The 12,504-nt window shown below is 46.0% G+C and overlaps 1 protein-coding gene across 1 annotated transcript; it reads right to left on the bottom strand.

Moving 5' to 3' along the window:
* Positions 1–2: 2 nt before the first annotated feature.
* LOC107210857 (ovoinhibitor-like) lies at positions 3–10,566 on the bottom strand. The gene is made up of 16 exons (XM_015642217.2): positions 10,455–10,566; positions 9,648–9,667; positions 8,722–8,852; positions 8,488–8,548; positions 7,872–8,005; positions 7,377–7,434; positions 6,274–6,410; positions 5,866–5,926; positions 4,987–5,123; positions 4,499–4,559; positions 3,024–3,157; positions 2,883–2,943; positions 1,464–1,600; positions 1,077–1,137; positions 597–712; positions 3–139 (listed from the first exon to the last, which is right to left on the bottom strand). Exons 1-16 carry the CDS (start codon positions 10,507–10,509, stop codon positions 94–96), a joined length of 1,410 nt encoding a protein of 469 aa, XP_015497703.1. The 5' UTR covers positions 10,510–10,566; the 3' UTR covers positions 3–93.
* Positions 10,567–12,504: the final 1,938 nt, after the last annotated feature.

Raw genomic sequence — 12,504 nt, 5'->3', positions numbered from 1 at the left:
AGGCAGACTGAAGGGATGTTACTAGGGAAGGTCAGCCCATGGGAAGTCAGATGGAAAGGAGTTTGTCTTCCTGGGCTGGAGTCCAGCACAGACTTAGCATTCAGTCATGCTCATGAGGTTAAGAGTTGCCCCGCTTTCCCTGGTGAGAAAAGGAGAGAGGAGAATTAGACATGACTGACACCCTTTTCCTCATTTCACTGGCCCAAGCATTGGCTTAGGGTTGACTGGAGATAAAGAACAATCTCAAAATCCCAAATATCCCCTCTCATTATCCTCATTTAAGAAAAGATGAATGGTTCCATTCATTTGGTACAATCCAGTTGGTTCAGTGAAATCATTCCCACACGCCCTTGTGAGCTTGGAACAGATTGAGTGCTGCTGAAAATCAATAAAATACTTTCAGAGCTAACAAACAGGAGGCCAAATACACATCACAGAAATGGGCCCTTCTCATTTTCCCTTACAATGCAAAGAAACCTAGCAACGTCCAGTGTATCCCACGAGCAGTTAGACAAAAAGGCATGATGAGACAGCCCTGAATGGACAGCAGGGACGGGAACTGATCATGGAAGGAAAGGTTTCACTCCTATACATACACGTAGGCGTTGCAGAAAATACATCTGTTGCTGTAGGTTTTGCCATCAGAGCCACAGTGGGGCATGTATTCCATGGTGCAGATAGGAGAGACTTCCTTGCGGTCCTTGCAAAGGGCCTGCACACAGAAGGTAGATATTGAGTCCCTCTGCCTGAGAGCAAACTGTGCCCCCCCAGCACCAGGAATGACACCCCACTGAGAAATTAAACTGGCTGTAGCTGCATCATAACCAACTCCAAGTGTCCTCCTGGTAGCAGAAGTGATCTTGTACTGTTTCTGCTCGCTGCTACATCTCCTCCTGCTTTATTACAGAGCAGTGGGATGGATGTTGGCTGTTTTATGAGCAGAGTGAAATTCCCAAGGGATCTCCTCAGGTGTGCACACCACCACCTCCTGATTTGTAGCCCAGAGCAGAAGACAGTGCCCAATGAGTGTAACAGACACTGAGCTTCACTCTTTATTCCCATCCTTTCCCACTCACTCTCGTAACATCCTCTTCACAGGGTCCGTTCTTTCTCTTGCCAAGGTTGGTCCGGTGCTCCCTGGAGGAAGGAGAGATTGTTATTAACCATGACCTTCCCTGTTACAGCCAGAGAGCAAGAACAAACCTCACTCCCACAGAGTCACAGAGATTTCCAGACCACACAGCTCAGCACCACCTGCCCAGCACTAACAAAACCAGAGCAGACACTGTCCCCAGCTGGTGCACCCCTTCTGCAGGGTGTCAAACAGCAAGCAAGCCAAGCAGGAAAGCAGGGGCAGACAGACAGAATCCCTTCAGGACAAGGTTTCAGAGCGAGCCCTTGCAGATTACTGAGCTCCCACAGAGCCAAACTGTGATCTCCCAGGGAGGAAGGGGAGCACTCACAAGTTGTGGGAGCACAGGGTGCACTCGCTGGCGTAGGTGACGCCGTCGGTGCCGCACACGGGGTCGTAGATCATGGTGCAGGCCATCAGCTCTCTGCCATCCTTCAGCGTGGACCTGGGGTACTGGCTGCAGTTCAGCTGGGGAAAACAAGCACAGAAAAGGCTCTGCCACCGGCTCTGCTCAGTGCAAGGGAGCCTCAACACATCCCCCCTCCTTGTGCCTCTGCCTAAAGCTGCCCGTGCCAGACCCTAAAAGGACCTGCCAGATGACAAATTGTGGTTATATATTAACTCGTCCTTCATGGAAAACTGGCAATCTCCTTTCACAGCCTTCCCTGGAGAAGGCTGAATCAAGGCTGGAAGGTAGACATTACTCACTGAGCTCTGCATTTATCACAATGCCCCTATACCTTCCTGAACCCACCAGGATATTACAAAAGGCAGCTCAGAAATAATCTGTAAATCAAAATGGCACGATTTATGCACTTCCTGCAAGGGGGCTGACTGTGACCAAGGTGTTTTTCATGGCCCACAAGAATGGAGAGGAGATGTGCTGACAGGTCTTTTGTTGCAATGGGACGGTTCCGAGTGTTGAGAGCTGCCAGCAGGACTGGCAGCAGTGGAAGCTGATTTACGTCAGCTGAGGAGCTGGCCTTGTGTTTTAGCACTCCCAGTTTCTCCAGTGTGAGCTCTTCTTCCCTGATTTATGTATCTCACCCGGCCTGAGCACAGAGCGTACTCAGGAAACAAAGGAATGGCATTTCATAGTTTGTTTGTATAGAAATGAAATATCTGACTCAGGATGTTGACTCTTTCAAACATGCTAATGAGGTGCCTTTGTTTTTCTATTCCCCAGTGAGAGTAAATGGCTTAGACCTGGCCAAATATAGTTATATAGTTAATCTGGTATTTTTATATGATTCATGTTGGTATATATTAGATTACATCACATTTACCAAAAAAAAAAACCAAAAAACAAACCACCAAACCAAAAACCAGAGGTGGGTTTGAATCCCCCTGACACCTTATAGGTACCAGCATTCAAAACACAGGCAATTTTCTAATCTTTGCAGAACATCCTTTTGTAAAACACAAGCACTGAGAAATCATCAGGTTCCCAGGGCCCTCTGCATCCCCTGCTATGACCGAGTGCTGTGGGAAAAGGATTCTGTGTGTAAAGCCTTCAATCATTAATCATCTGCCTGTCTCATAACTCAGTCCTCACCTGTCCTCTCCTCTTTCTTTCCCTGATTGTGTGCAGGAAGTGCACAACGTTCCTGCTGATGGGAGGGTGATATTCACCCACAGAAGGAAGGGCAGCACAAGCGTGACCCCCGTGGAGGCTGCACCACCCAAACCACCCAGCATTTGCTCAGGTTGTGCAGCTGCCACCTGCTCAAACCCTTCAGGTGCCACTTACCTGGGGAGCTTCTTCTACGCACTTTCCATCGTGCTTCTTGGCAACCTCGGTTCCGTGTTCACTGGAAGAGAAAGCAGAGTTCAAAATGCTCAGAGAAATAACCCAGTGGGGCTCTCAGGGGGTGTGACCTGCAGGGCTCACATGTTGTGGGCACACAGGGCGCAGTCGTTGGGGTAGGTTTCGCCGTCTGTCCCGCAGATCTCGCGCAGGATGAAGGGACAGGCGCTGATGGCCTCTCCGGCTTTGGTACCGCTCAGGTACGTGCTGCAGTCAACCTGGGCAGACAAAACAGCGATGCTGGGTCAGTGTCCCATCTGAAGTCTGCCCCCTCTAGATTTTAGAGGTCTTTGCCAGGGGAAAATCAGAGGGTTTTTAAAGTTTATGCTTAAATAAAAATTATGTAATTGTAGTTGGGTATTTTCTGCTAGCAGAGGGAACAGTCGGTAAAAGAGATTATTTTCCTAGAGTAGAGCATACACAGGTTTTAAATCCAGCATTCATAAAATCATAAAGATTGGAAAATACCTCTAAAATCATTGAGCCCAAACATTAACCCAGAGCCCTCATGTTCACCACCAAACCATATCCTTAAGTGTCACATCCACACACCCTGTGAACAACTCCATGGAATAGTGATTCCACCCATTCTCTGGTCAGCCTGTTCCAATTACTGACAAGATTTCCACTGAAGATACTTTTTTTCCGAATTTCTGAACTAAACATCCCCTAACTCAGCCTGAGGAATCTGATTTAAAATGTTTGACATTGAGTGCAGCTTGACAAAGTTTACTGTATCCAAGATTTTGTTTCAGCATTTCCAAGAGCAGCAAGACCTGTTTCACCAGCTTCTGCTGCAAAAATATTTACAATTTATCAAATCAAATGGTTTAAATATTTGAGGATCAATAGACAAATACTTATTGGAAATCAGCCTACATTAGCTAAGCATCACTGACACTTCACTGTCATTTTGCACAGCCTCCCCAATGCAGTGTCTCTTATTATCCATATTTCCCATGTGGTCCAAGAACAAATTAAAGCAAAGACCACATTTTAACAACGTGCCTTTTCTACAGAAAATATATTGCAGTCCCTCAGGATGCATGAAATTATTTTTGGTGCTTCAGAGCTGCTCTGCATAAGCAGAATAAATGTGTTGAGATATTATCAGCACATATTGTTACTGTGCAGGATAATAAAGCTATTTCTGTACACATACCTGAGAGCAGATTTGTCCTGGCTGACCAGAGTACAAGGATTTTTTTAACCTGCCTGTCTAGTGCAATGGAAATCCTAGCACTGAATAAATACTTGGACATCTAAAACAGCCTTTCTACCTCTCCTACTGTGCTAAAATGGGCTGCATGGTTCTTGGGCTGCCTTTGATGATTTCTGTGCAGAGATTGGCAGTACTGGGACATTTTGTTTCTGAAGTCCCAGCCTGTCCCCATCCTCTCTTTCCCTCCTGTACAGCACACTGGCAGCTGTGAGCAGCTGAGGAGAACCCTGTGCACCACCCTCCACCCACCCCTGTGTCCACTGAGCCCAGCCAGGATCTTCCTGGACACCACAGAGAGAGTAGATGGTGCTTATTTTACAGCTGAAAGAACACTTACAGGAGTGCTTTCCTCCTTGCATCTTCCATCGTGGCTTTTCTTAACATCAGTCCCGTGTTGTCTGAAAGGGAGAGGTTGGGGTCAGCAGGCTCACCACCTGAGCCCTGGGACACCCAGGTGCCACAGAAAGCAAACCAAACCCATAACCAATAGAGCTGATAAAGGACACACCTGACTGCCTGATGAACCAGCCTCTCCCTGTCATTAAAAAGTGTAATTCTACAGTCAGGTCTCATCAGCTGTATAACAGCTCCATTCACTCTTTCCCCTTCCCAAATATCACAGCCCTCACAGAGTGCTCAGGCTGAGAGCTGGCTCTCCCACACTCCCCCAAGGAATAAACAGAGCATCAGGGAACAAAATCAGGTGACAAGGGCTCCAGGAGGTTGAAAGAGAAACACAGATATGTTAATACCAAAAAGAAAAGCCATCTGGTGCACTAACCCTGGCTTGCCACTCCAAAAGAGAGTCCTGTGTACAATACTTACACGTTGTGGGCACAGATGCTGCAGTCGTTGTCATAAGTGAACCCATCTGTGCCACACACCGGGTGCAGGATCCTGGGGCACCGGACCAGGTCTTTGCCACCCTTCACCTTTCTGGCTGGGAATTTACTGCAGTCAAGCTACAAAAACAAAGCAGCAGCATCAAACCTGAGGAAGACCTCATTCTCCAATAAAATAAATTCCATCATAACCTCCTGCCATGTCTCTAATGCTGGGATGCTGAGATAACACCAGTGCTATGACTCAGTTCTTACTAAACCAGGCTGAGTCAGCTCTGCCTGAACCCTCTCACATGGGGGGAACTGCACAGCACTGCATGAGGTGCCAAATCCCTGGCTTAAGCACCTTGGTCACTCCCAACTACAAGATATGTCAGAAAAGAAAAAAAAAAAAATTGAAACATTGACCCTTTTTAACTGTACAGCAAAAGAAGTTGGACTTTGCACTTGAAGGGCCTCATCAAAGGAAGATGAAAGCCCAAACTGAACAACTTCCACATTTATGTGTTAACATGTCCTACACAGCAGCTGATACATTCCAATCAAAACTTCAGGTGTGCTCCACGTTACACAATATGTCCCCACCCCAAAGGCTGCCGTAGGTGTGAATTCATCACGAGAACTCCGTGCATGCTCTCACCCAGCCCATCTGCCAGAGCTGTCGGGCAGGGAGGGCCCAGAGGACACCTGCCTCAGGACAGGTGAGATTTGCAGGCACCCTTGACACAAGGAGCTGACAAGACTTAAAAGACAGGTGGAGAAAGCCAGGCGTCAGGCCAGCTCAGTTTCAGAGTAGATGTCACCTCAGAGAACCCTTCAGCTGATAGAACTAAGAGGAGTAAGCCTTATATTGAACACTTACCTCATCAGTCTTCTCTCTGCACTGTCCACCGTGCCTCTTCCCAACATGGGTCCTTTTTTCCCTGGAAGAGGGAAACAGTAAAATAAATGCTTATACTCTTGGTCAAAGTTATGTCCAAAATGAAGCAAACCATGGCTCTTTAAAAAGTGTTCAGAATTGCTAATTATTACCAATCTCATTTCATCTTCTCATAACGAGCAATTTAAAGCAATATTCTGAATTGTTCCTTCCTCTGCCCAGCCCACAGACTCATCCAAGGAGATGCCTCATGACTTCATCATGAGAAAGAAACTCAAAGCAAATCCAAAACCATCCCATTGCTAAGAGACTTGAAGAAACAGTCATGAGCAGAAATGCAGCAGGACAGTTCTCAAGACTGAGCAGGAGCACTCTGGGCACGGCACTCACGCGTTGTGGGCGCAGATCATGCACTCGTTGTCGTATGTGCTGCCATCTGTGCCACAAACTGGATTCCAGTCCCTCGGACAGGCTACCAATGTTTTTCCGTCTTTGCTGGTTTGTGTTCGGTACCTGGTGCAGTCAACCTGGCAAAATAAGGACGAATCACTCTGGAGAAGCCCTTGCTATGCAAGAAAAGTTGAATCAAAACTTTTTTAGTCTGTATTTCAGCCTCCAATGTTTTTGTAACAGGACAAAGCCCTGTTCCACTGAAGCTAAATCTCCAATCAGAAATTATATTTCTGAATATTAGCCTAGTTCTCCAGGAGTCAAGAAAAAGGACTATCTTGGAGAAGAGGTACTTCAGGCATAAGAACATGAACAAAATTTTCAGTCTGGTCTCATTTAAAAAGATCTTGAATTTTCTAAGAAACATTTTTCAACAGCTGTAAATCTGAATAACACTGTTTCAGTTTGTGTTGGTTTTCTCCACACTTTTCCAGCTCTGTGATTTCTTCTTACTTCAGATTCCCTGTAGTTCAGTTCAGGATTTGAAAGGATAGGGAAGAATGGTTATCTACCTGTTGGAGAATGGACTTCCTACATCCCAGAATTTTAGCACTCAAATACAGAAGCTTCTCCTTCCAAGGCATCAGACTGTTGGCCTCAGACAAAGATACAATAAACTGTGCTCTATAAATATTTATGGTTAGTGCTCTTATGAGTCTCACTACATCTGTGAATACAACCAGCATGGGAGTTTTGAATCCCTGCTGCTGAGGGTGGAAACGCTTGTGGTCTCCAGAGAGAAAGCTGCCAACCTGCACAGCATGCTGGCAAGAGAAATCTTCTGGCCCTCCTGGGGCACAAATCAGCTCCTCATCCCATATCCATCTCCTTCCTCTTTCCTCAGTTTGGTGTGGTAAGCATGGGGTGACCTCTCAGGGAGGATGCCAAATCCACCCCCACCATGCAGAAAAGCAAATTAAGGACTGGGACCCTCGTACACCTTGTCCTGTGGACCTCTTGCAGCTTCCTAGTGAAATCTGTGAGGTCCTCATGATTTTATTAGCAGCCCTAAGAGATGGGGTTTTGATCTCTATTGCACTTACAGCAACAGATTCCTTGCAGGGCCCTTCATGTATTTTGGTAATGTTGGTGTCGTGCTCTCTGAAAGGAAGAAAAGCTTTGGTTAGGGAACATTGAGGATAATTTTCCCCATGATGCTGCAGGCACTGGGACAACAAAGCAGGGTCCCACCCTCCCCCTGGGACACCACAACTGCCTGAATTCTCTGAATGTGCCCTGCAGATGGCAGCTGCTAATGTAGACTACTATTCCCATGGGAATTAAATGTTAGGAGTAATTAGGTGTTACAAGCAACACTTTGATCTGCTCATGTCTCTGCTCTGGTTCTTTTTGGGATTCCCTTCATGAGCACAGGCCAAAAAAATGGGGAAGAGCACTCAGGTTGGCTGAAGAATCACGAGAAGCCAGCAGCAAGGAGACATATAGAGACACCTGCCTTAAAACAGGTATTTTACAGAAGCCTCTGGGAGCCTCAACTTGCTGATTATCCAGAAGGACATTCCATGCACAGGACTTACGCATTGTAGGCACAGATCCCGCAGTCATTGTCATAAGTGAAGCTGTCTGAGCCACAGACTGGTTTCATTATCCTTGGGCACGCTACCATGACCTGATCATCTACTACAGCTCTACGGTAATTACTGCAATCAACCTGTAAAAATACCAGGAATAGAGAAAAAAGAAAGCATTTTTTTGATATAAAGATATAACACTCTTACACAGTCTTCTCACTCTCCCTCAGCCTTTGGGGATAAATCCAGCATCAAACCAATTTCATTAGCACAAGTAGAAACCAAAAATTCTGTGGGAATTCTCTCCAATGAAAAAAAGAAGGGACAGTAAGAAAGACTGTGATTTGGGTTTTGTGAGGTCCTTCATAGGATCCTCCTGGAGGCATCCAAGTGGTCAGATCCAACCTTCAGCCAATGTATTATTTTTATTTTATTCCCAATTAGAAAGGTTTGAAGTCTGAAGTAGAAAACAACAGAGAGATGGTATCAGATAACCTGTAAAAACCCTCTCAGCTTTGGTTATCACCAGATTTTATTTCGGGCTGTGCACACCAGCTGTGCACTTTCTGTCCCACACTTCTGCATGGTGTTTGAGTTGTCCCCATTACAGACTCTGTCTTACCACAATAGGTTTTGGGTCACATTCTCCATCGTGTTCCTTCTCCACACTGGCACCATGTTCCCTGGAAGAAAGCAGACCTGTCTCAGTGATCAAGGGACAGCATCACCTCAAGGCTGGTGGTGCTGTCACCCAGCTGCAAAGGCACATGCTCCTCCATCCCTGGGGAGCAAAGCTGCCACCCCTGCCTGGAACCCCCTGCCCCGAGGCCTCTGTGGGGTCCCCAGCAAGACTCACACGTTGTGGAAGCAGATCCCGCATTCGTTGCTGTACGTGTTGCCATCGGTGCCACACACCGGTTTCAAGTGCCTTGGGCAAGCAACCCCGGGCTTCCCATCCTTGCCACGGGCGTACTGGCTGCAGTCAAGCTGTGGAAGCAGACCAGAATCAGCCTCAATTTTGGCTCCCCCACGGAGTGAAACCCCCCAGCATCCTCCCACCACCGCCGCGCCCGCCGCTGCTGCTGGGAGGTAAATTAGAGGCATTATTGGGAATCTGCTCAGGCAGTCAGGAATCTTCCCTACAGAAGTTTCTGATTATGCACTTCTGTCGGGGTCCAGGGAGGCAGGATGGCTGTGGGTGAGACAGTGCCTAATGAAGGCAGTGGTAATTGGGAGCCCCTCGGCTCCGCAGCGGATCCTTCCAGATCGTGCTGCACTCTGGAGAGTTCCGGGAGGCTCGGAGCTGCGTGGGAGGAACCTGCAGACAAATCCACGGCTCAGGCCCTGCTGGTTTTCTCTCTGTGATATAGGTAGAGAAATTTATGCAAGGAATTCTTTGTGCCTTGCTGTATGGAAGCAATTATCAGAGTCACAGTGTTTGATGTTTTCGAGCGTGTCATCCTAAGACAGTTTTCCTCACGAGGAGGCAAACTACTGCCTTTGGCTGGGAGTAACTAAATTATGTCTAAGAGTTAATATAATAAGGGTGTACAATTACTTCTTGTTTTTTCATTTTATTTAATGAACCGAAAATATTGCAAAAAATGGGGATCTTTTACTTTCTCGTGAAATTGGAAATGTTGTTCAACCATGCACTGGCAAATATTATTTTAACAGCAAAGATTTTATTAGATTTAACCCATGTGCTCATTGGGTAGCTACATACTGTTTCTACTTTACCAGAAGCCTGAAAAGAACATAATAAATAGATCTGTAACTCACCTGAACTCCAAAAGCAGTACCTGAAAGAAAAAAATGGAGACAGGAAAAAAAAAACAACAACAAATTATTAACATGCTGAGAACACATATGTAAATATTTCCATTACATGAGTTAATTCAGTGATTAGTCAACACTAATTTATTTTGTTTAGGAAAATGTTGAGTTTTACATTATTCCAATAAATGGAAGTAGGATGTATTAAAAGTTACTAAATAAAGTTTCATTGCCCTTCTGAGGGGAGATAAACCTTGTGAGAGCACATGTATTTATCAACCCCTAAAATGTGACAGGTAAGTGATACAGGTACCTTCAATTCTATACTCTTGGATTTTAACCTCTTCTAAGAGACTTTTATGCTTGACTTTCAAAAGTTTGGACATGCATGTTTAAGATAATTATTGCCACCATCACTGTCCACCTCCAAATCCAACATTCTCAGTTACCAGGAGTAACACAGCAAATTCCCAGTGCGATCCTAGAGGTTAAAGTTTGCATTTCTATTGCTCACATAGGTAATAAGGCCATTTTCTACAGCTTTATTTTGCCTTTATACTCAGGACTGCCATGTGCAAGCCCCTACCCTGCACAAGAACTGCTCCTATAAACCAAGAGGATAACAGCTGTATGAATGCTTGCTGAAACCTCAGTCTTGAAACCTAATTTCTTTGTTGTGCTCTCTCAGGAAGGCAATTTCTTCATGGAACAAGGCTCTCCTCCATGTTGCAAGACCCAAAGGCTTTTACTGAAATAAAAACTCAACTCTGACTCAGCCAGATCGATCTTTGCACTACCCCAGTGAACACTCACCCAAGCAGCAGCAAAGGGCAATAGCTGCCCTCACCAAAACTCCTGTCACCTTCATGGCAGCCAGGGACACCCCTCGAGTGCAGCCTGCCTGCTCTCTGTGCGGGAGAGGAAGATTGCAGGGAGGAGCAGGAATATATAGCACACCACGCTACCAAGTGGTCCCACCTCATTAGGCAATGCTCCCCGCCTGTCATCACCACTCAAAGCCAAAAACGTGTTTACCCAGCTCTGGGTATCTGGCTAATGATTGATACAAGTGTGTGTGCCAGGAAGGGGATTTTGTGTGGCTTGAGGTGAGTGGGAACCGTGCCAGGACCCCCCTTGTCCCGCACACTCTGCCCAGCCCTGGGCTGCCCCTCGCATGGCTGCAGCACATCGTGGGCTCACATCTCCCCTGTGCCTACCTAAACGCAATTAGCACTTTCCCCTCATCCACAACTTTCAACTGAGCTGCCAACTGATAGCCAAACTCCACATTATTTAACCACAGAACGCGATTTTGCACTCTTCTCCATTGTATTTCAGGCCAATTTGAGCCCAGAAGGTCACCCTGTGCTCTGCAGGAGGAATCCTGCTCTTCTCCTCTTTAAAAAACTCAGCAGTGCTCTGCTGTTCGTGCCAACTTTTCCTGTAACACAGCAAGGAGCAAAAACACTAAGTTTGGTCCTAAAAATCCATCTTTTTGGTTGTTCACTGATAACTCCCATGGCACCTTCTGCTCATCTGCTCCCACCCCCGACATGGCCAGTCCCTGACCCACCTTACTGAGCCTAAGTGACACCATCCCCCAGGGCAGCAGGCCAGATGCCTTTAATGTCTGCACAGACTAGATGTACTGTACTTCCTTTACCTAGGAAGTCAGCCAACTTTGCCAAGATTGGTATTAGCCCACGCATGGTTTGCTTCCTGAAAATTCACTGTGTACGTTATCTCTTTATGCTTTATATCTTTAGTTTTCTTCAAACATCTCCTTAAGGTTTGCCCACTATTCAGGTAATGGAACTTAAGATTGGCCCTGAGCACATTTTTGTCCTTTATGTAAGGAGATTTTTGGCAATTCTTTGGATTAATCTCAATTGTAGACTTCTCAGTTGGGATCCTAAATCCTCCAAATCTCTCACTAACTTTTCATTTTTCAAATTCTGTATTTGGTAATCAAAATCCTTGCTTGCAGATCTATTTTTGACATAATTTAAACAGAGCGAGCTTGTGTTGAATCATCACAGTTTTATTTTCTAAGAGAAGGACATTTCCAACATTTTTCCCACTTGAAAAGCAAATCCACAACAACACAATTTTAGGGATTACCTAGTGGAAAAATATTTGCTTTCATATCCAGGAGTTCTGCTAATATTAGTACTTTGCAGTGTGCATCTGCAAAACTAAAGCCTCTCCAAACACCAACATTTCCTGCTACATTAGGGACACGAGGGATCGTGTCCCTGTTCAAACTCCTCATTTTCATTCCTTCCCCCTGATGTTCTGCCCTGTGTTTCCTGACCTTCCCCTTATCTCAGTTCCACCAAGTGTCCAGGACTCCAGACCTCTGGCTGGATGCAGACCTCGGCTACAAGGACCCCTTCTCATCCCGATTACAATATCCATCTCCCAGGGCTTATTCCAGCCAAGGCCAGGATCCATTAATGCCTCCTGGCAGTGGAAAATGATTCCTGACAACTTAATTGCCAGGCTCTGTAAAAGCTGTCATGGTCAAGCAAATTCCTGCCAATGTCCACAGCGATGACACCTGAACCCTATCGGAAAGGAGATATTATTTGCAAACCAAATCTGCAGTTAAAGTGGATTGACTCAGCATGTTCTGTCAAGAGCAAAGTAATTCTCTTCCAACCAAGCTATTAAATTTGGGAAGTAGTTTGCAATAGGAGAAAGAGTAAAGGGACAGGAGAGCAAACACCTGTCAAGGATCTAGAGAAGGAGCTCAGATTTAGAAACCCTGCAGCTACAGCACGTGTCTGCTATGCCCTGTGTCAGCCGAGGCACACAGAGCTCAGCTTTGCACTCCTGCCCTGTGCAAGGGAAAGATCCATGC

The sequence above is a fragment of the Parus major genome, chromosome 13 (genome assembly GCF_001522545.3).
Source record: "Parus major isolate Abel chromosome 13, Parus_major1.1, whole genome shotgun sequence".
In the NCBI taxonomy this organism is placed as follows: Eukaryota; Metazoa; Chordata; class Aves; order Passeriformes; family Paridae; genus Parus; species Parus major.
Note: the sequence above shows the minus strand (reverse complement) of the source record. Positions and strands in the feature narration are given on the sequence as shown.